Source organism: Sturnira hondurensis, unplaced genomic scaffold, assembly GCF_014824575.4.
Source record: "Sturnira hondurensis isolate 20B ecotype Veracruz unplaced genomic scaffold, ASM1482457v3 Scaffold0024333, whole genome shotgun sequence".
NCBI lineage: Eukaryota > Metazoa > Chordata > Mammalia > Chiroptera > Phyllostomidae > Sturnira > Sturnira hondurensis.
This window is the reverse complement of record NW_028096964.1, coordinates 1,139,114-1,159,793: the sequence shown is the minus strand read 5'-3', so window position 1 is coordinate 1,159,793 and position 20,680 is coordinate 1,139,114. Positions and strand designations below refer to the sequence as shown.

At 40.9% G+C, this 20,680-nt stretch overlaps 1 protein-coding gene and 1 non-coding gene across 4 annotated transcripts in view; one reads left to right on the top strand and one right to left on the bottom strand.

Moving 5' to 3' along the window:
- Window positions 1–20,680, bottom strand: part of COL4A1 (collagen type IV alpha 1 chain) — a 152,606-nt gene that overhangs the window by 46,446 nt on the left and 85,480 nt on the right. For all 3 annotated transcript variants that reach the window (XM_037038353.1, XM_037038352.1, XM_037038351.1), the window contains exons 6-21: window positions 20,280–20,342; window positions 19,722–19,775; window positions 19,536–19,562; window positions 16,968–17,051; window positions 16,820–16,882; window positions 15,478–15,513; window positions 14,837–14,878; window positions 11,150–11,236; window positions 10,640–10,666; window positions 10,427–10,477; window positions 9,678–9,722; window positions 9,540–9,593; window positions 5,056–5,097; window positions 3,441–3,525; window positions 3,046–3,081; window positions 2,403–2,567 (exon numbers count right to left, since the gene is read on the bottom strand). In XM_037038353.1, the coding sequence (XP_036894248.1) occupies window positions 2,403–2,567; window positions 3,046–3,081; window positions 3,441–3,525; window positions 5,056–5,097; window positions 9,540–9,593; window positions 9,678–9,722; window positions 10,427–10,477; window positions 10,640–10,666; window positions 11,150–11,236; window positions 14,837–14,878; window positions 15,478–15,513; window positions 16,820–16,882; window positions 16,968–17,051; window positions 19,536–19,562; window positions 19,722–19,775; window positions 20,280–20,342 (961 nt within the window). The remainder of the gene's footprint in view (window positions 1–2,402; window positions 2,568–3,045; window positions 3,082–3,440; window positions 3,526–5,055; window positions 5,098–9,539; window positions 9,594–9,677; window positions 9,723–10,426; window positions 10,478–10,639; window positions 10,667–11,149; window positions 11,237–14,836; window positions 14,879–15,477; window positions 15,514–16,819; window positions 16,883–16,967; window positions 17,052–19,535; window positions 19,563–19,721; window positions 19,776–20,279; window positions 20,343–20,680) is intronic.
- On the top strand, window positions 6,428–6,560 carry LOC118981575 (small nucleolar RNA SNORA66). The gene has a single exon (XR_005065370.1). It is a non-coding gene; the product is annotated as a small nucleolar RNA SNORA66 (small nucleolar RNA).

Sequence of the window (20,680 nt, the reverse complement as noted above, 5' to 3'; positions counted from 1 at the left end):
GCATAGGTTTATTGATTTGAGAGAGAGAGAGCAAATCAGACATTGATGTGAGAGAGAAACACTGACTGACTGCCTCTCGTACCCACACGGACTTGGTAGTGAACTCACAACCTAGGTATGCACCCTGACTGGGAATGGGGAACCCTCAACCTTTTGGTGTATGGGATGGCGTTCCAACCAACTAAGCCACTGGCCAGGGCTAGGGCTTTGTTTGTTGTTTGGTTGTTTCCATTTTCCTGGGAGCTTCTTTAGGTAAAACTTAGGTATAAGGAGGCGGAGAGGACAATACCTCTGTCCTCAGGTGCCCTGGCTCCTGCTGGCTCCTTTCCCACCTGGCGCATTGACCCCATCAGTCTTGACCAAAGTGGAGTCCATTTTTATGCGTCCAGGAGCAGTCCCTAAATGCCTTGACTACTGAGAACTAGCATCCCCGACTAGGGTATATGAACTCCCTGGTTCTGGATACTAGCCTCATGAATGTTGACTGACATAAAATCATTACTGTTTTTTCCAGAACATACCTCCTAACAGCCTCATCTCAAGCAGAATCCCTTAACATCCTTGCTAAGAAAGCAACTTTCTACCCTCAGCAAAACCAATTTAAAACAATTTTAAGTCAAAGCAAGAATGTAGTGTTATTTCTGAGGAGTCAGAAAAGTTCAGATTGGACATCTACACGGCCTGCTCAGTAAGGATACATGCAGGCATGGTGACTGAGGGCTGGCTGCCACCACATGGAACGAAAACACAGGGACAGAATTAAAGAGTAGAAAGCTCTACATTGCATGGCTAATGAGCAATTGACAGGTCCCAAGGTGACAATTAGTTTTAAAATGTAGCCTCTTTAACATACATTGCAAATCTGAATAAAAATCTCATTTATAAATTATCTATGAATGTTCTATGACCGTGAATCATTTAATTTACATAGACAAAAAAAGGTCAACCTAACAAATTGGCAGGCTAGATATTATAATGTGTTCAGCCAGCACATGACCCTCAATTAACAGTAGAAAAAAATTCATTCCTTTATATGAAATTTGTGTATATTTCAGCGCTGGCACAATTACAAAAAAAAAGAAGAAAGAAAAAAGGTCCCAGATTTCTCCATGGCTCCCTCACCTTCTTCACGTCCTTCACCCATCACTGTTTAAAATGACAACTTTATGACCCACCAACCCGCCCACCCCTAGAACTCTGTATGGTCTTTCTCTGCTTGTTTTAGGCTGCATGTACCATCTCCTACACGCCACAACATTTACTTATTTGGTTTACATCCCCCCATAGAATGCAGGCACCAAGAGGGCAGAGTGGTTTTGAGGGATTTGTCACTGGTCCTGCCTGGCCTTTCCTGGTCCCTCCAGTGCTCGTTGAGTGAATTAAGCGAGCCAAAGGCCCTTCTGATGCTCAAAACTTTCTCTCAGACACACAGAGCGAAAGTGACTCTGGATCAAGTGCCTGCAGGACTTCAGTCTTTCATCTTCCTTCTCCACGTTTCACTAGCCCATGAGAGAAGGGGAGGAAGTCTCCCTAAGTTACAGATGATCCATCCTCTCCTCCTATTAGCAACTTGTCAAAGGAAATTCATGCTGAGCATCTGTAGTGAGGCTTCAAACCTGGAACCAACTGTTCCATCTGGTCCATATCTGCCTGTGCATGGAGCCTCATCTATGAGAACGCCCCTTGACAAAGACACATTTGAACTCCAGCAAATAAACCACCTTGAACTTAAGGCGAACGAGCCTATCTTCCACCAACCGCCCCACAGGGAATTAGCAGGACCTGCTCTGAAAACATGAAATCAATCCCATTGACACTGTTAACTTAAATCCTCTGACATTTTCTTATATTTTGTGTTGATATTACTTTGGGATCATAAGACCCCCCTGAACTGAATCAAGAGTTCGATGTTCTGTGCTTAGCTTTCATGAAGGACTGTTGTAAGAAAAATCCATGCAAAGTACGTTGCAAATTTGAAGTCCTTCATTATGTTACCACATAGACTGTGCAGCCGGTAGCCACACAACCCCTTAGTGTGCATGTGCATGTGTGTGTCTCATTATGAGTTTGTGACTCTAGATAAGCTAGAATACATTCCATTTTCAGTAAGAACTGTACAACTCAACTGGTTTGCTTTTCAGCTTTAGATACCAGGAGATTCTGAGCTAGTTAATGTATTTCTTACTCCTTTAAACCAGTTTTATGATTTTTTTTGCTATTCCTTTCTGTAGCACAGCTAATTTTGCAAAGATACCTAAATGAGATTAAATAATTCATCAATCACTGGACACAGCAGCCTTTGTATGGAGAACTCTGGAGCCCCTCAAAGATCTGGGCTAGCTCTGCCTTGGCATCCTATCTTTGATGGGACAGCACGTGAAATGGCCCCAGACGGAACTTACTCGTGTGGCCTGGCTGTCCAGGAGGTCCAGGGGGCCCAGGAGGGCCCGGGAGTCCATCTCTTCCACTTGGTCCTGGCAGAGACACCCCTGGAAGTCCTTGGTCACCTTTTTCTCCTCTTTCACCAGGGTAGCCAGGAACACCAGGCTGCCCAGGTATTGAAATGCCTGAAACCAGAACAAAGTTTCATCTAAATAATCACAAGTTTAATGTCAACAGCGCAAACTAACTTTCTTAGGTCTGTTCAAAGTGAAATGACTAATGACCATCACCAAAAGGGGACTGCTTCGACAAGTTAACAAATCAAGTAGGTGGGCTTCTTACCATATAAATGCTAACAAATGCTTCTACACATTAACTTTAAGGAAAAGATCAGAGCCAGAGGGAGTAAATGTGACTTGATGAGAGACAGGAAAAATCCCACTGATTAAGTCCGTGTTTATAACCACACGCTAACCTGTACCTTACAAAATAAACACTTTTCCTATGAACACATATTCCTTTCATAACTATTGCAGAAAAATATGCAAAAAACCCATTAGCCCTTTTAATGCAAATATCTGATGTACTTGACAAATATGTTCAGAATATAAGCTGCAGAGAAGTTTTACAAGTATTCTTTAAAAATCAGTTAATGATACTCACCCGGGGGGCCTGGCAGGCCTTGTAATCCTGGGTAACCTGAAAAGGGAAAAAGAGTTGGACAAACTGAGACTGGTCCACTTTTGATTTATGGTTTATATTTCTGTGCTCGTGAGTATCCACTGTCAAGGGGAACAGCGAAGACTGAACACATGGAAATGCAATGCCCCCGAAGCTACAGAGATGCCAGGGGCAAGGGCCCTGGGTAGACAGTGTGACAATGAAACACAAGCTGAATGACACTCGGTCACCACACGGTCCTGCAAGGCATGCAGATGTTTCCAAGATGCGAATGAGTACGTATCACAATGGAAGAAAAAGAAAAAAAGAAGGAGAGTAAGCAGGGGGAGGGAAGGAGGAAAGAGAAAGGGAGGAAAAGAAAAAGGAAAGGAACTTGCCTTTGGGGCCTGGATCTCCTCTCAACCCTGGGGGCCCTGGGTAGCCCCGTTCGCCTTTTTCTCCCAAGAGTTCTGGGCCAACGACCTGCAACACAGAACACAACATCATCGCCGGGTGTGGGAGCGGCTGGTGCTGTACAGTACAGCAGAAGACATAAAGAAACTAACACTTGTTTATTATTTCATGAAATGTGAAAGAAAAGAATTAGTGGTGAGGGAGGGAGAGTCAAAAACATACAACACAACTATTACAAATGCCCCCCTTGCAGAGAACTTCCCCAGGAACCTCTGCTTTCTTTTGTGACAATTTGCCTGGCAAAAACTTTACCAGTGAGGTAAAGCTAGAAAAATATGAATACTGCGGTTTAGGTTCAGAATTGCTAAATGCCCATATAAGCCATAAAATGACTATTCTACTTTGAAGAGTGCTATCAGAACAAACCTTTACATTTCCTCAAGCAATATGTAACCGGACACTCAAAATTTTTACTGGAAGAGGTTTTCTGCTTTCTTTTTTTTTTTTTTTAAATTAAATGGTTCAAAATGGGGATTTCCTAGGGATAGGGGCAAAAATAATGCACTTTGGCCTCATTAAAAAAGAGGGAACTTGTTCACTCAATTCTAAATTAGTCAAACTAAGGAGGATGACCAAGTCAAATATTGCATTCTCATTCTTAAAATTCCTTTGTTGCAATTAAATTATTGGACATTATTAAAATCTGTTGATGAGGTTAAGGTACAGACAGGTTATTCGAACACTGTTGCTAGAGCAGAAATACGGAAAATAGAATCCTAAGCATATATGGACATATTAAATGCATTAATCAGAAGGTTTGATAAATTGATCCAATAACCCTATTTCTGAAAATATAGCCTAAGGAAAATAACACCACCCCCACACACTCACACACACTCTCAAACTCACAAAGTCTCACACATTCTGACACTCACACACTCTCACAGACTCTCTCACACACTCACACTCTCTCATACACAATGGCATGCACAACCATTCATCACCACATGCAAGAATAGCAGCAGACAAGAGAATGGTAACATTTTCATTGCTTTAGAAAAGCTTTGGGGCAAAATGGTTAAAATAATCATAGCACAACACTGACGAGATACTAAAAATAATTCCTCAAAGATAACTTGATAACATAGAAAATGTTCTTCTTAAAAAAAAGTTACATACATTAATTACACATATGTGAAACTATGCATAAGACAAGGAACAAAATGTCATTTGCAAAAATAAAAATTGTTTTGCTTAGAACAAATTATGAATGACTTGTCCTTTTATTAACATAGTCCTTAACAGACCATTTAAACCAAAAATGTTTCAGAGTGTGTTGTTACTACTTTTATCCACATATAAATTTTTCATTTTCAGTGGTCAAGGACATGCAGAAATTATCAAAATTCAATAAAAAGTAAGAGCCAAACCAGCACATAAAAAAATATAAAATTATTATTTCAGGTTATATGCAGCCCGTTTACATGAAAATGTAATTCTGGGCACGCTGTGGAGCTCGAGGCACGCACAACCATCCAGTCCTCTCTCTTCCCCCCTCACTCAGACGCTCTCTCACAAGCACACATCACCCCTACTCACAGTGCCAGGGGGGCCCGGGGGGCCTGCTTCGCCTTTGTCTCCCTACAAAAAAAATAAGAACTTTAGCATTTTCTGACTATACTGAAGTCTTTAACTGTAAAGAGCATCTTGCAGAAAGCAGTTAAACTTTATTTTTCTGAAAACATAGACTGTGCCCACTGTCCTAAAATTATTTTCCTCTCCTTAGTATTTTTCATTATAGTTAACTGAAAGCGCTCTGTAACAATTATAACAAAAGCAAATATATTTTATTTTGCTTTGCATAAGTGTGACATATGAGAATAAAGATTTCTACAAAACATAAATGGGAGGCTAATTAGTCCCATTATCAATGAGTGAGCTCGCAGTCTTTGTTCTGTTTACCGCACAGTCCCTCAGGGAGCTTGAACAGACTCATCTGTGAACTGAATTAGTACAAAGTGGTTTTCAATAAAATGAAAATGATATGAAAGCTTATGGTTTCCTAGTATATTTTCTTTAAAAATAATTTTATTTGAAGCTTTTGGGTGTAAGAATGTCTGAATCTACACTGGAAGTCATAATAAAGGTTACTTATGACTTTTCTTTTCCACTTAAAATCTAACATTACTTGAAAATATTGGATAAATTCTGATCACTTTGAGGCTTAATTTAACCCATGTTAGATGAAAAACCCAAAGAAATTCCTTTTACATGTTGTTCTTATGTAAGTATTATAATACTTTTAAAAGTCTTAAGAGACATCATTATTACAGAAATATACATTTTTCTCTTTTAAACTAATGCATTAAACCAGAAATGGATGTTTTGGTTTTTCATAAATACGAGGAGAAATTTAGAAATATCTGTGAAATTTTAAAAGTAGTTATATATTCTAAACATACTTACCTTGTAAATTCTAAAAGATTTTACTTTCTCAAAACATGACAGTCTTAGTAAAAGATTTGAATGTCCCTGGCTTTGATAAACAAACCTTGAGGTCCTCTCTCTAGTTTAGCACTCACTGTTAGAGATAAATATTTCAAAATGACAGCCACCCCTTGGTCACTGCAGGGGTTAGGAGCACCAACCCCACACAGTCAAAATTCCATGTATAACTCTGACTCCCCAAAAACTTACCTACTCCTAGCCTACAGTTGAACAGAAGCCTTACCAATAACATAAATAGTTGATTAACACACATTTTGTATATGATATGTATTAAATACTATATTGTTATAATATAATCTAGAGAAAAGGAAATGTAAGAAATTCATAAAAAACAAAATACTTTTATGGTTCTGTATGTATTTTAAACAAAAGAAATTCCACATGTAAGTCCAACCATGCATTTCAAACCCAAGCTGTTCAAAGGTCAACTGTATTTCTTATTTTAGCAGAAGTGTACAATACTGTGCAAACTCGATCACTAACTCTACATGATGCTGCAGAAGAGAAGGGAACCAGGTTTGCTAAAGTGATTGTGGTGACAGAAATGTACTGGCTTCAGAAGCTACTGAGGATGTCCATTTTATCCTAGGACAGTGTACAAAAAAAAAGAAAAGAAAAAAGAAATGTGCAATATCTAAGTTCATGATGAAAAGAAAACAATACAATTGAGTTTTTTCTGTCTATCAAGGTGACAAGTATTGTTTAAAGTTGCAGAACCAGCAGCTGCCAAACGACAGGGCCCTGAGCTGACAGAAGTGCTTTTCTGGGAGCAATCTGGGGCACATGGCAAAAGCTCCCAAAAAAGAGTCTAAAAGTTGACCCCCAACATTATATTTTTAGGAACTTATAACAGGGAAATGATCAGATAAGTGAACAAAAATACCAGAAATCATAAAAATGTGGAAGTGGCCTAAATACCATGCAGTAAAAGTCATGGACATTAAAGTGTTCAAGTATAAGTACACTTATGGACATGGAAATACATCCACATTATATCATTAAGCAAAAGGTCAGGATGCATGATGCAATGCCATTTTTTCCAAAGCACATGTACATGTATGCACATAGGAAAACTGTTAACTCTAGGTAAGAGAAAAATCAGATAAGCTCTTTTCTTCATAATATCCTCCTGCATTTTCTGGTGGTTAATAATCAGAAAAAATTTATCTACAACCAAAAACAGACTTAAAATTTAAATGAAACATTTCATTTTTAAAAATTTATGCACACAAAGGACTTCCGGCCAAGATGGAGGTGTAGGTAGATGCACTGTGCCTCCTCACACAACCAAAAGATGGACAAGAACAAATTTAAAAACAAAAATCAACCAAACTGTATGGAAGTCCGACAATCAAGGAGTTAAAGAATAAACATTCATCCAGACTGGCAGGAGGGGTGGAGATGGGCAGCTGGGGCAGACGGAGAGGGGCAGCCAGGGTGGAGCAAGGTAGCGCCTGGTGGACCAAGCAGTCTCACATTTGCATGCAGATAAACTAGGAGGAACAACTGAGGAGCAAGACAGACCACACAACCTGGAGTTCCAGCACGGAGAAATAAAGCCTTAAAAGCTCTCATTTTAAAAATCTGCAGGACCCTGGCTGGTGTAGCTCAATGGATTAAGCACGGGCCTGCAAACCACACAATCGAGGTTCGATTCCCAGTCAGGGCACATGCCTGGGTTGCATGCCAGTTCCCAGCAGGGGACTCACAAGAGGCAACCATACATTGAAGTTTCTATTCTTTTCTCCTTCCTTTCCTCTCTAAAGATAAATAAATAAAATCTTAAAAAAAAAGAAAAACCAAAAAAAAATAATAAAAATAAAAAATCTGCAGGGGTTGCAGCGGCAGCAGGAGAAACTCCCAGCCTCAGAAGAGAGTTCGTTGGAGAGATCCACAGGGTCCTATAAAGGTACAAAAACCCACTTGCCTAGGAATCAGCACCAGAAGGGTACTAATTGCTTGTGGGTACTAGGGGAAGTGGCTAAAAGCTGGTGGAGAGCCCAACAAGGAGAGCCCAACAAGCAGCATTACTCCCTCTCAAACCCTTCCCCACATACAGCATCATAACACAGCAGCAATGTGGGTTGCCCCACCCTGGCTCTACCCTTCACTACGTAACAGGGAAAATAGAGAACAAAAACCAAAAACAAACAAACAACAACAAAAAAAACATGGCCCAAATGAAACAACAGATCAAATCTCCAGAAAAAATACAACTAAGCAATGAAGACATAGCCAACCTATCAGATGCACAGTTCAAAAGACAGGTAATCAGGATGCTCACAGAAATGGCTGAGTATGGTTGCAAAATACAAAAAAGAGTGAAGGCCATGAAAAGTGAACTAAAGAAAATTGTACAGGGAACCAACAGTGATGGGAAGGAAACTGAGACTCAAATCAATGGTTTGGAGCATAAGGAAGAAGGAAACATTCAACCAGAATAGGATGAAGAAACAAGAATTCAAAAATATGAGGAGAGACTTACGGACCTCTGGGACAACTTTAAATATTCCAACATCTGAATCATAGGGTGCCAGAAGGAGAAGATGAAGAGCAAGACATTAAAAACTTACTTGAACAAATAATGAAGGAAAAATTCCCCAATCTGGTGAAGGAAATAGACTTCTAGAAAGTCCAGAGAGTCCCAAAGAAGTTGGATTCAAGGACACACACACACCAAGACACATCATAATTACATTACCCAAGATGAAAGATAAGGAAAGAATCTTAAAAGCAACAAGAGAAAATGAGACAGTTACTTTCAAAGGAGTTCCCATAAGACTATCAGCTGATTTCTCAAAAGAAACCTTATAGACAAGAAGGGGCTGGAAGAAAGTATTCCAAGTCATGAAAGGCAAGGACCTACATCCAAGATTACTCTATCCAGCAAAGTTATCATTTAGAATGGAAGGGCAGATAGAGTGCTTCCCAGATAAGGTCAAGTTAAAGGAGTTCATCATCATCAAGCCCTTATGATACAAAATGTTAAAGGAAAAGAAGGTTGCTAAGGAAAAGAAGATAAAAAACTCTGAATAGTAAAATGACAACAAACTCACATTAACAATCAACCCCCCCAAAAAACAAAAAACTAAGCAAACAACTACAATAGGAACAGATTCACAGAAATGGAGATCACATGGAGGATTATCAGCAGGTGGGGGAAGGGGGGAGAATGAGAAAAAGGTACAGGGAATAAGAAGCATAATAGTGAGTACAAAATACACCAGGGGAGGTTAAGAATAGTATAGCAAATGGAGAAGCTAAAGAACTTATATGTATGACCCATGAACATGAACTAAGGGGGGAGAATGAGGGTGACAGGGGTTGTGCAGGGCAGAAGGGAATAAAGGGGGGGGAACAGGACATCTGTAATAGCATAATCAATAAAATACATTTTTTAAATAAAAAATAAAAAATTATGCACACAAATAAAACCACTAAGTTCAGTTGTGTTTTTGCTCATGTAGAATATAAATACTTGTTATTTCTGGGAGTCTTTAGTCCTTTATTCTAGTAAAACTTTCTGAGCTGGCCTACAAAAGAAAGGAAAAACTCACAGTAGCACCACCATTTACCTTTAAACCCTCTCGGCCCGGGAGTCCTGGCAACCCCACGTCACCGGGAAACCCCTAGAAGGAAGCAGAAGCAACAACAACCGTAAGCTAGTGAAGGCAATGGTTTGCTTTTTTAAAAAATCACAGAAAAATACTTACTAGACTCCCTTTTTCTCCTTTTTCACCATCTTTTCCAGGTTTTCCCTATACAATAAAAATTTAACCATTAGTATTTCATAATTAATCATATTTTAATACCAAGACTCTAGTGCAACCAAGTTCATATGTCATCTTTCACAGGAAACCTCTGTGTAAATAGAAGAGGACTTTTCAATTTAAAAAAAATGGAGCCTGATTAATTCCAAACCTTCTATGCTGTAAACACCAGATAACTGATTTTACTGGAGGTTTTCCTGTGTTATTTCAGGGGAGAAAGTGAAAATGCTCAGGCTGTGGAAGCTGGGTGGGTCTCCTTTCACCGGATTCAGGGGTGACAAGTGTCTGAGCATCTCTGCTCCAGGATGCGCATCTGTAATCTGGGCGGAGGTTCAAGCTGGCCTAGGAAGGAGGCGGCAAAGGGCACCAAGGGTTCTGAGCAAGCGGACAGTGGTGGTCAGTGAGAAACCAGCAGGTGGGCAGCTCTTCAAAGAGCACCCCACCCTGGCCGGGCTATCCTGGAGTTTGTGAATAATAAAGGCCCTCATCTCCTGGGAATTTTTTCAAACGGTGACAGCTCCCCTCATTTCTACTCCTAGGGGCTTCAAAAAAGCCCTTCAGGAGAGGAAAAAGAGAAACCAAAAAACCCCTACCAGTCTCTTCCATTCTTCTGTGTCCCTGAACCTGTGATTCTAGACATGAAAGGAAAACAATTTTACATAAAGAATAAAAGGACTCTTAACAGCACTTACTCGAGGTCCTGGTTTTCCAGGTTCACCTTTCTCTCCAACCCCTGGCACTCCCTTAAAAAAATGAGAGAAAGAGTTAGATTCTTTCATATACTTAAGTAAGATATTAAATTAAGTAAATATTACACTCAAGGGAAAATAAACTTGTAACTTAAATCCAATACACTATGGTCTTTCACACAAAATAATGATGATAAACAAGAATATAGTACTTACCTGATATCCAGGTTCACCTTTTTGACCCTAAAAAATTTTTAGAGAAAGAGAGGGAGACTATCAGTACTAACAGCCATATCACTGAACATGTGAAAGGAAAAAAGAACACTTTTCTGATATATTAACAAAGAAATTCACATTGGCCTCCAGCATTCAAGTCCTAGCATTGACTGGGTTACGAATCCAAGGGCGATGATCATAGCAACTGTAGCGTAACTTCTACCCTCAGTGGTTCTCCCTTCTGCTGACCCAGCCCATCCTCACCCGGGGCGCATTTCAGAAGTCCTCACTTAGGTGAGTCAGCCTCAAATCAGTTTTGCTCCTACCCAGTACCAGCTGCCTCTGCTGTCAGATGCTCATACTTTATAGGATGGATAGAGCATAAATCTGTTTTCCACGTTGGGGGTGAATGCAGTTGGACAAACTGAATTTTAATGTGGTTTCTCTTTATCCCTTGGAATTTGTCCAAAATTAGCAAGACAGCATTCAGTGGACAAAGTTGTTTTGTACCTTCTCTCCTTTAGTGGCATAGTCTCCTTTTTCTTGAACTTGAGCTTGTCCTGGCACTCCGGGAGGTCCACTGACCCCTTGATCACCCTGTTGATGCAAAAATTAGGAAGTAGTTAGGCAGAAAATAATTATTGAGATAAGAAAATGCAGAGGGGGGCCTAAAATAAAACATCTATTTTGAAAGTGGTGTTCTTTTCTCATCTACCCTTGCCTCGGCAGAACAGTTTCACTAGGAAGACGGCACGATTAATATATAAAGCCAGAAAGAGACTTTCCTTTCTCAGGAATCAGGAAAGCCACTGTCTCAAGTAATAACAATGGAACCTGATCATCTATAGCACACGTCTGTGAATGCATGTATCTACAGACCACGCGTACACATCCAAACTGTATGTGTGAACATACTAAGGCACATATATACAAGCACGTGCATATATACCGTCCAGTTGCATTTTGACAACCTGGAAGAGACACACGCTGCCTAACAGAGACTATCTTTGGGTAGACCAACAGCACAAGAACCATCCAGAACTGTCTTCCTCGGGCATCCTAACTGCTGGGTACAGCTGGAAGTACAATGAGTCTCAGTTACAGCACAAACAATAAGGTCCAAAAAATTCAACTGCATGAATTGCAGGGTTAGTTTTGTGAGGTTTATGAAAAGACAGGGCCAAAATTTAGCGTGGAAAGAAAGCAGAGGCCAACTGTTCAGTCCACACCTGCCCAGGCCCTGGTTGCCTTGGAGCTTTCTGGTGGCCACTGTCCTCAATGGCATCACCCCCCCTCCCCAAAGGACCTTGGCCTTGGGGCAAGTGCTGCTGTAATTCAAAGAATCCCTGCTGGGCTTGGGCCCGTTTCACCAGTGTGAGAGTCACGGGAATGCTGGAAAGACCAGCAGATGGTCCGGGACCCACTGCTGCTCTCCCTCCTTCCCAAGAGGAGGTCGCCTGCTCTGGTCTGTCCTCCCTGTCTGTGGCTCATTTCCTCCCAGTTTTGACATGATGACCTCTGCCTTGGCAGTCACGTTCTAAATTGGATTCTTTTATAATAAAGTCTAGGTCTGGTTTTCTCACTGCCTGAGAACATTTTGACTGAACTGTATATACAGAAAAATGGAACTAATGGCTTGTTTCTCTGCTGGTCAGATCACACACAGAACACTCCAGTCAAATTTAGCTTTGCGTTAAAAAAAAAAAAACACTAACAAACTCAAGAATGTACAGAGAAGATTAACTATGGTTTAAAGGCCTTGCATAGGTCCAGGGGCAGAAACTATCATGTTTAGAACCGTGATTTTATCTTATTTAAAAGAATATGTATATTCTTTTAAATACATAATAAAAGAATATATTCTTATTTAAAAGCACACACACACACATATACACATGTGTGTACATGTATATGTATATATATCATCTTTATATATATCTTTATATACATATAAATACTTTATTTATTTATTTTTATAGAGGGGAAGGAAGGGAGGGAGAGAAACATCAATATGTGGTTGCCTCTCGCATGCCCCCAAATGGGGACCTGGCCCGCAACCCAGGCATGTTGCTCTACCTAGTGTGAAATCAAACCAGTGATCCTTTGGTTTGCAGGCTAGAACTCAATCTACTGAGCCACACCAACAGGGCAATTTTTCTAAGTATATTTTATTGATTATGCTATTACACTTCTCCCACATTTTTTCCCCTTTACTCCCCTCTGCCATGCACCCCCCACCCTCTCTCCAGCATTCCCCCAACCCACCCCGGCTTAGTTCATGTTCATATATGGACAAATATGGATCCATATTGTGGATCCATATGTGGATTCATGTCCACATATGTATGATCCATGTCCATATATGGACATATATGTTCTTTGGCTTCTCCATTTTCTATACTATTCTTAATCTCCCCCTGTCTATTTTGTGCCTACCAATTATGCTTCCTATTTTCTGTGCCTTTTACCCCTCTCTCCCCCAACCCCCTCCCTAATGATAACCCTTCATGTGATCTCCATTTTGGTGATTCTGTTCCTGTTCTACTTACTTGCTCAGTTTGTTTTCATTTTTGTTTTTTTTTTTAGGTTCAGTTCTCTATAATTGAGTTTGTTGTCATTTTACTGTTCATAGTTTTGATTTTCTGCTTCTTCTTAAATAAGCCCCTTTAACACTTCATATCCTATGGGGTTGGTGATGACAAACTCCTTTAATTTGACCTTAATCTGGGAAGCACTTATCTGCCCTTCCATTCAAAATAATAGCTTTGCTGGATAGAGTAATCTAGGTTGTAGGTCCTTGCCTTTCATGACTTTGAATACGTCTTTCTGGCTCCTTGTTCGGCTGATAGTCTTATGGGAAATCCTTTGTATGTAACTGTCTCCTTTTCCCTTGCTGCTTTTAGATTCTTTCTTTATCTTTCATCTTGGGTAATATAGGTATGATGTGCCCTGGTGTGTGTGTCCTTGGGTCCAACTTCTTTGGGACTCTCTGAGCTTCCTGGGCTTCCTGGAAGTCTATTTCCTTCACCAAATTGGGGAAGTTTTCCTTCATAATTTGTTCAAGTAAGCTTTCGATTTCTTGCTTTTACTCTTCTCCTTCTGGCACCCATATGATTCAGATGTTGTAATGTTTAAAGTTGTCCCAGAGGTTCCTAAGCCTCTCCTATTTTTTTTGTATTCTTGTTTCTTCATCCTGTTTTGGTTGAATGTTTATTTCTTCCTTCTGCTCCAAACCGTTGATTTGAGTCCCGGTTTTTTTCACATCACTGTTGGTTCCCTATATATTTTTCTTTATTTCACTTCGCACAACCTTCACTTCTTCCTCTGTTTTGTGACCAAACTCATTATTTCTGTGCACATCCTGGTTACCAGAGTTTTGAGTTGTGCATCTGACAGGTTGGCTATCTTTTTTTCTTGGTTCTTCTCCTGGTGCTTTGATCTATTCTTTCCTTTGGGCCATCTTTCTTTGCCTTGGCACACCTGTTATGTCGTAAGGAGCGAAGCCTTAGATATTCATCAGGCGGGGCAACCTATGTTGCTGTGTGGTGGTACTGTATGTAGGGGAGTCAGAGAGGGAATAGTGCCACTTGCTTGGCTCGCACCTCACTTTTGGTAACTTCCCACACTTCCTTCAAGTGGACTGTGTCTTTTCAGGTGCTGATTCCCAGATGGGTGGGCTTGTGTACATTCTAGGATCCTGTGGGCCCCTCCAATAGACTCTCTTGTAAGACTGGGAGTTTCTCCTGCCACTGCAACCCCCACAGGTTTTCTCAGTCAGAGGTTTTGAAGCTTTAGTTTGCCATGCTGGGACCTTGGGTTGCATGGTCTGTCCCACTCCCCAGCTGTTCCTCCCGGCTCATCTGCACATGAATGTGGGACATCCCAGTCCAACAGCCACCACCTCACCTGCCCCAGTCCAACAGCCACAGCCTTGTTGCACATCCTCACCTCCCCAGCTTCCCGTATCGCCCCTCCTACCAGTCTAGATGAATGTTTCTTCTTTAACTCCTTGGTTATCAGACTTCCATACACTTTGATTTTCTAGCAATTCTGGATGTTTTTAGTTTTTAAATTGGTTGTTATCCTTCTTTTGGTTGTGCAAGGAGGCAAAGTGTATCTACCTATGTCTCCATCTTGGCTGGAATCCCAGAACTATGATTTTAAACATGAAAACATATCAAAGCACTGTGTACTCACCTTGTCACCTTTTGGTCCTTGAAAACTTAAGCCCATTTGCCCCTGTTGATTGAAAATTAGGCTTCCATTATTAGAGTTGTCTACTTTGCTCAAAATCATCTAACAAATATCACAGAAAATGCAGTAACATAGTAGATTTAAGGCACCCCACTTCATCCCACAACTACCTTAAGATTTTCAAGCAAGTTATGATCATGTATTTAGCATATATAAAAAGGTTTTTTAAAGTACTATTGAAAAAGAAGTCTACAAAAACCTTTTATTGATGTAAGGTTTTTAAACTCCTGCTTTAAAAACACTGAGGGAAAAGTAATGACTAAGGGGTTGGGAGGTAGAAAAAAGATCAATGAATGGACAGATCAACTGACTGGCCAGTTGAGAAGTTAGATAGATAGATGAACAGATGAATAGGTGGGCAGACAGATTTTAAATGTAGAAATAAAGAAGTTACAGCTTTCCAAAAGGTTGTTTTCATTTTTTATTTTAATTTTTATTTCTCAATTACCATTTATCCCCACTATACCCCGCCTTCTGCCACCAGTGATTCAAAAGTTTTTAACAGAGCATTAAAGAATGAGGTACAGCAATGTCATGATAGTCTTATACTAATGCCAAAGAAAAATAAATGAAAAAATCTTTACCTTTTCACCTGGAGGGCCAGGAGGGCCTGGGGGACCCTAAGAAAGAAAGCATTTTAAAATACAAGTCACAACACTGGTAAGCTTAATTACTTCTTTGTACAGAAACTGTATTGAGATACTATGGTTAACATGATAATTTATTTGTTAAACATTTATTTTTTTCCCTGTATTCTAGAACTGTAAAACTTTTAGGAAATCAGAAACTAGTCCTGTATGATAATTAACGGAGAGGTAAACACTTCAAAAACCTTTGGCATCGCCCTGTGGAGTCCCCTAATCTGAGATCGTGCTAGACTAACAGACAGTGGATGAAGTCACCAGCCAAACTCTTCATGAGGCTAGAGCTTCCAGTTTGGACATAATGTTTGTCCAGCTTGAATATAATTTTTATCTTAAAAAGCTGAATGATTTCTTCAAGCAAGGAGATTGTGGTGAAGTCAAAAAACTTGTGTTCGCAACAAAATTTCAGAATGCTTTCTATAATCGTTTAAAAATTAAAAAAGAATCATTCTTTATATAGCCATCTGTTACTACTCATTCTTTACTCATAAAAATGAGTTCATTTATATACAAGAAACATATTGTAAAAGAGGTTACATTTGCAGGAATGGATATGAGGAGTTGCTGAATTTTACCCACCCTCAAAAAGAGTCAGCTTAAAAGATAAGCCTGCAAATTGCAAGACTCTCAGGCAGGCTAGTATAAGAATAACAAAGTCAAGTGCATTATTCATTCCTGGTAAACATGGCATTCCACAATTAAGTCTTGTTAATATTAACTCTCTTGTGATCGCAAAAATATGTGTGTGTGCAAATAATGTCCTTTTTCTCCTGAGAGTTATCAGCTGTGAAGGAGGCCAGTAACGGTGCAGAGCCTCCTGAGATGTCACTCTGGGTGCTCAGTTTGCAGAGTCTTTACGGGGCAGTGCGGCTTCTAGGGCACCACCTGGTCCGGGTCCACAGCCCGCAACAGCACAGACTCTCTGGTATGATGATATTTCTACAAGTCCACCTCCAGAGCTCAGCCTGCCTTGTTCATCTTGAACTTGGCCTCTTCAGGCCATAGATCACTGGCATCCACCCAGCCCCTCAAAATTAAGGTGTTGCCTGTTTTGAGGGGATGTCTTGGCATGCAGTACTACTATTATCCTGTTTACACAGCTCTGGGACTATGTGGACCCTAAGTGCCAGGCAAGTATTTTCATAAGAAAGAAATTCATTCTCCCAATCCGAATTAAGGGAGATATAAAGTTTTTATTAAATTTTATTTATTTTCACACCTTAATATAGTTAAGAATTCTTCTTTGAATGACTACCTCAGAGAAAATAGCCCCCCAACTTACTGGTGGTCCAGTAAATCCTGGAGGGCCAATGGGACCCTGTAGCCCAGGCGATCCTGGTATACCCTAGAATACATTGAGAAAGGAAAGAATTAAAATGCAAACCAGGAGGAGACTCAGCACATGATTGCTGTTGTTTAGAAATACTTACTGGTGATCCCGGGTATCCAGGAAATCCTCTTTCACCTTTCAACAGCATCCCAGGCACATGGCCGATTATTTCGCCAGGATCCCCCTATGGGATGAAAAGTAAGACAAAGTCACAAACACTGATATTTATGTAAGGAAACTTAAAACCTATCAAATATTAGGCATGAATTACTGGTATGGAACTAGCCCAAGTCTGGGGTTTGGATACTCTCTAAGCTTGAAATATGCAACTCGGCCATCTCGCCCATTCATGCTCTATCTTCATGACTGGCATTCAGTGCAGCACAGTCAGTCAACTCAGCTGCAACCAGGACCGAATGTCTAGACAGCTACGTGAAAGGCTCTACGACACTTCCACGTGACTGTCCCACACAGACAGTGAGAAATGAGAGACCAGGACCAGCCTCTGGTTGAAAGGCTGTGTGTTCACAGACTGTGCTCACAAAACAAGAACTGTATTTCAAAGGAAGCATTTCAAGATGAGCATTTTTTATTTTTTATTTTTTATTTTTTTAAATATGTTTTTAATTTATCTTTAGAGGGGAAGGGAAGGAGAGAAGGAGAGAAACATTAATGTATGGTTGCCTCTCGTGAGTCTCCTGCTGGGAACTGGCCTGCAACCCAGGCATGTGCCCTGACTGGGAATTGAACCGTGATGGTGTGGTTTGCAGGCCCACGCTCAATCCACTGAGCTACACCAGCCAGGGCCAAGATGAGCATTTTTTAAAAAGCAGGGTATGATGGTAAATTTCATGTGTTAACTTGGTTGGGCCACAGTACCCAGACTTGTGCTTGAATACTAGCGTGGGTGTCTCTATGTAGCTATTTCTACTATGACATTAACATTTAAATCAGAAGACTTTGGGTGAAGCACATTAGCCTCCATAAAGGGGGTGGGCCTCATCCAATCGGTTGAAAGCCTTAGGAGAAAAAAGGATGAACTCCCAAGAAAAAGAGAGAAGTCTGCCTACAACAGCCTTCAAACTGGAACTGCAACATCAGCTCTTTTCCGGGCCTCTAGCGGGCTGCCCTGCCCTGCAAATTATGAACTTTCTCATTTTATTTATTTACCTGTCATTATATGCATGTGTGTGTACATCTATGCACACATATACATACACATGCACATACACACATGTATTCTATTGGCTGTGTGTCCCTGCAGGACCCTGACTAAAGCACAGGCTCTCCTGAGGACACTGTTTCTTAGGTGTCCTCAAACACAGGGACACAGGAACGCTCGACCTCCTGCAGACACGTGGTTTTCCTGAGGAGAGCTGTTGAAACACTGGAAGCATCCCTTTCCCAGGGCTGTTCTAAATGCCCAGACACCCCAGCTGCTGAACTCTTAGCATAGGGATCACCCACTTCAAGGTCAGGTCAGTAAGAGCCACTAAGACCTGCTTGGGAAAGACTTTAAAGAGTTAATTTCTATAAAATTGGAGGAGTTCCTCCGGGGCTGAGTTCTCCCCTCTGCTCCCCAGTTCACAGTGATGAATGCTGGGGCAGCTGGCATGGGGCCGAGTTCAAGGATGGCCTCGCTGCCACTTTTATTCTCTGAGCAAACACAGATGAAGAATCTGCGACTGCTGTGAATGCCTCCTGGGTTCCTGGCTGGATGCCTAGGTGGTATCCTTGCCCTAATTAGCTAAGTACACAGAGACGAGGTTAGGAGGGTAGCGGCAAGGTCTGCTTTGGAAGTTGGCCAGTGGTGCCTATGGCACACCAGGCTGGGTGTGGGTGAGCAAGAATAACTGAGCCAAGAGAGGAGGAGAGAACCCAGGCCATGTGCCTGGGTGCAGAGTGCCTGTGGGACTCCCTGCTCCATGTGCAAGGAGGCAACAGCCAGGTGATCAGCAAGAATATATCCTCCAGGCCTTTTTCTAGGCACCAGTAAGGATAGACGTAGAAAGTCTCCTTGAATGACAGCAGGACAGAATTGGGTGCCGTGGCAGGGAGGGACTCGGGGCTTCTTTCCTCTCCATGCACAGAGGGTCCTAGGCCCCACCCTGACATACTGGGAAAATGAAGCTGAGAAGGGCCATAAACTGGCTTTGAATGAAGAGGCCACAACACCAAGGACCTAACCTAAGGCAACTGGGGATTTTCCTGGCATAATTATGGAATTTTTAAGAGTGACTGCAGATTATAGGCAACATGAGAAAAGGGCTATACTTAAGGTAAACCATATAGATTAGGTATGACGCCAATCTGCATCCTTTTCGGTGGCACTGTATGTGCGTCCGTCTGACAGCTCTGAGAAAGCGGTGTCCCAGTGACATCGATGCAGGTGACTAATCTGAACTAGACGTGCATCTGTTAGACTCACCATCACATCGTGCCTCCTACTGCTGTCTGTTTCCTATTAAGAGACTTTACCCAGTGTCCAAACTTTAGATTCTAATATTTAAGATGTGGCTATGACTTATATGCCCTTTTAATGTAACAGAGTTTAGACAAATGTGTTAATAGGTAATCAGCCCACCAAAGTGATTTAAAGTAAATTTCTCTTTATGGTGTGTTTTGAACAGACTTCTGTAATGAATCCAGTAAAATAAAAATAACGTACCTTCATTCCCGGGATCCCAGGTGGTCCCTGAAAAAGAAAAGGTTGTTATTAATTTTGTTTCTCTCAAAACATTATTAGGATTACAAGTGCCAAAAAAAAAGGAAAAAGAAAAAGAAAAGGGAATGAGAAGAGAAAAATTATAGCCAAAGAAACAAATTCTGAGTTAAAAAACAACCCCATACTCACAGGATTTCCAGTGAATCCAGGCAGACCAGGAGGTCCCAGAGGGCCTCTTTCACCCTGAGGGGAGAGCAGACAGTCATTCACAGGTGCCAGGCAAGACAATGGGACATCGCTCCAGACACCCCATCAGTTACTATGTCCTACCCATCGGGGATACCTCATTTGTGGGTTAACCTCATTTCCTAAAAATTTGTTTGTTACAATGTATGTTGCTGAGTGCTACTTCACAATAGAAGAAGTGTATTTGAGAGTATAATTAATAGGGACAAGATTAATAATAGCATTTTCTTGTTTGATTTAATAAGATATCATAGGTAAGAAATACAATGCGTAAAGCAATTTTAGGGTAAAGCTGTACAAAAAAGAAAGGCACAGTTATGTCATTCTTGAACATCCAACACAGGAAAACTGTATTTCCTAATCAAACCAAGAAGGCTCCAGGATAAGCAACTTCGCACTGGCAGCACAGAAACAGTTCACAGAACAACTCTGCCCGACTCCTCAACACGCAGAAGCAGGTGAACATGCACAAAGGGCGACGGGCCTCACTTCTGAACTTACCTTTGTCCCGTTGCATCCTGGGATACCTGGGGGACCGGGCGGGCCATCTTGTCCAGGAATACCCTGCAATTAATACAGCAAAAAAGTAGACAAAATAAAAAATCACTTGATGGTATCATCACTCCAGTCAAATGGCTTATAAAAAGAAGCAGGTGCATTTTTTAAATGTATTTATTTATCTATCTACCTATCTATCTATTTATCTATTTACTTATTCATATCAATCCTCACCCACGGACATGTCTATTGATTTTAGAGAGAGGGGAAATGACAGAGAGAGAGAAACACTGATCTGAGAAACATCAATTGGTTGTCTCCCATATGCACCTGGATTGGGGAATCAAAGCTTCAATGCAGCTACATGCCCTGACTGAATTGAACTTGCAACCTTTTGGTGTGCA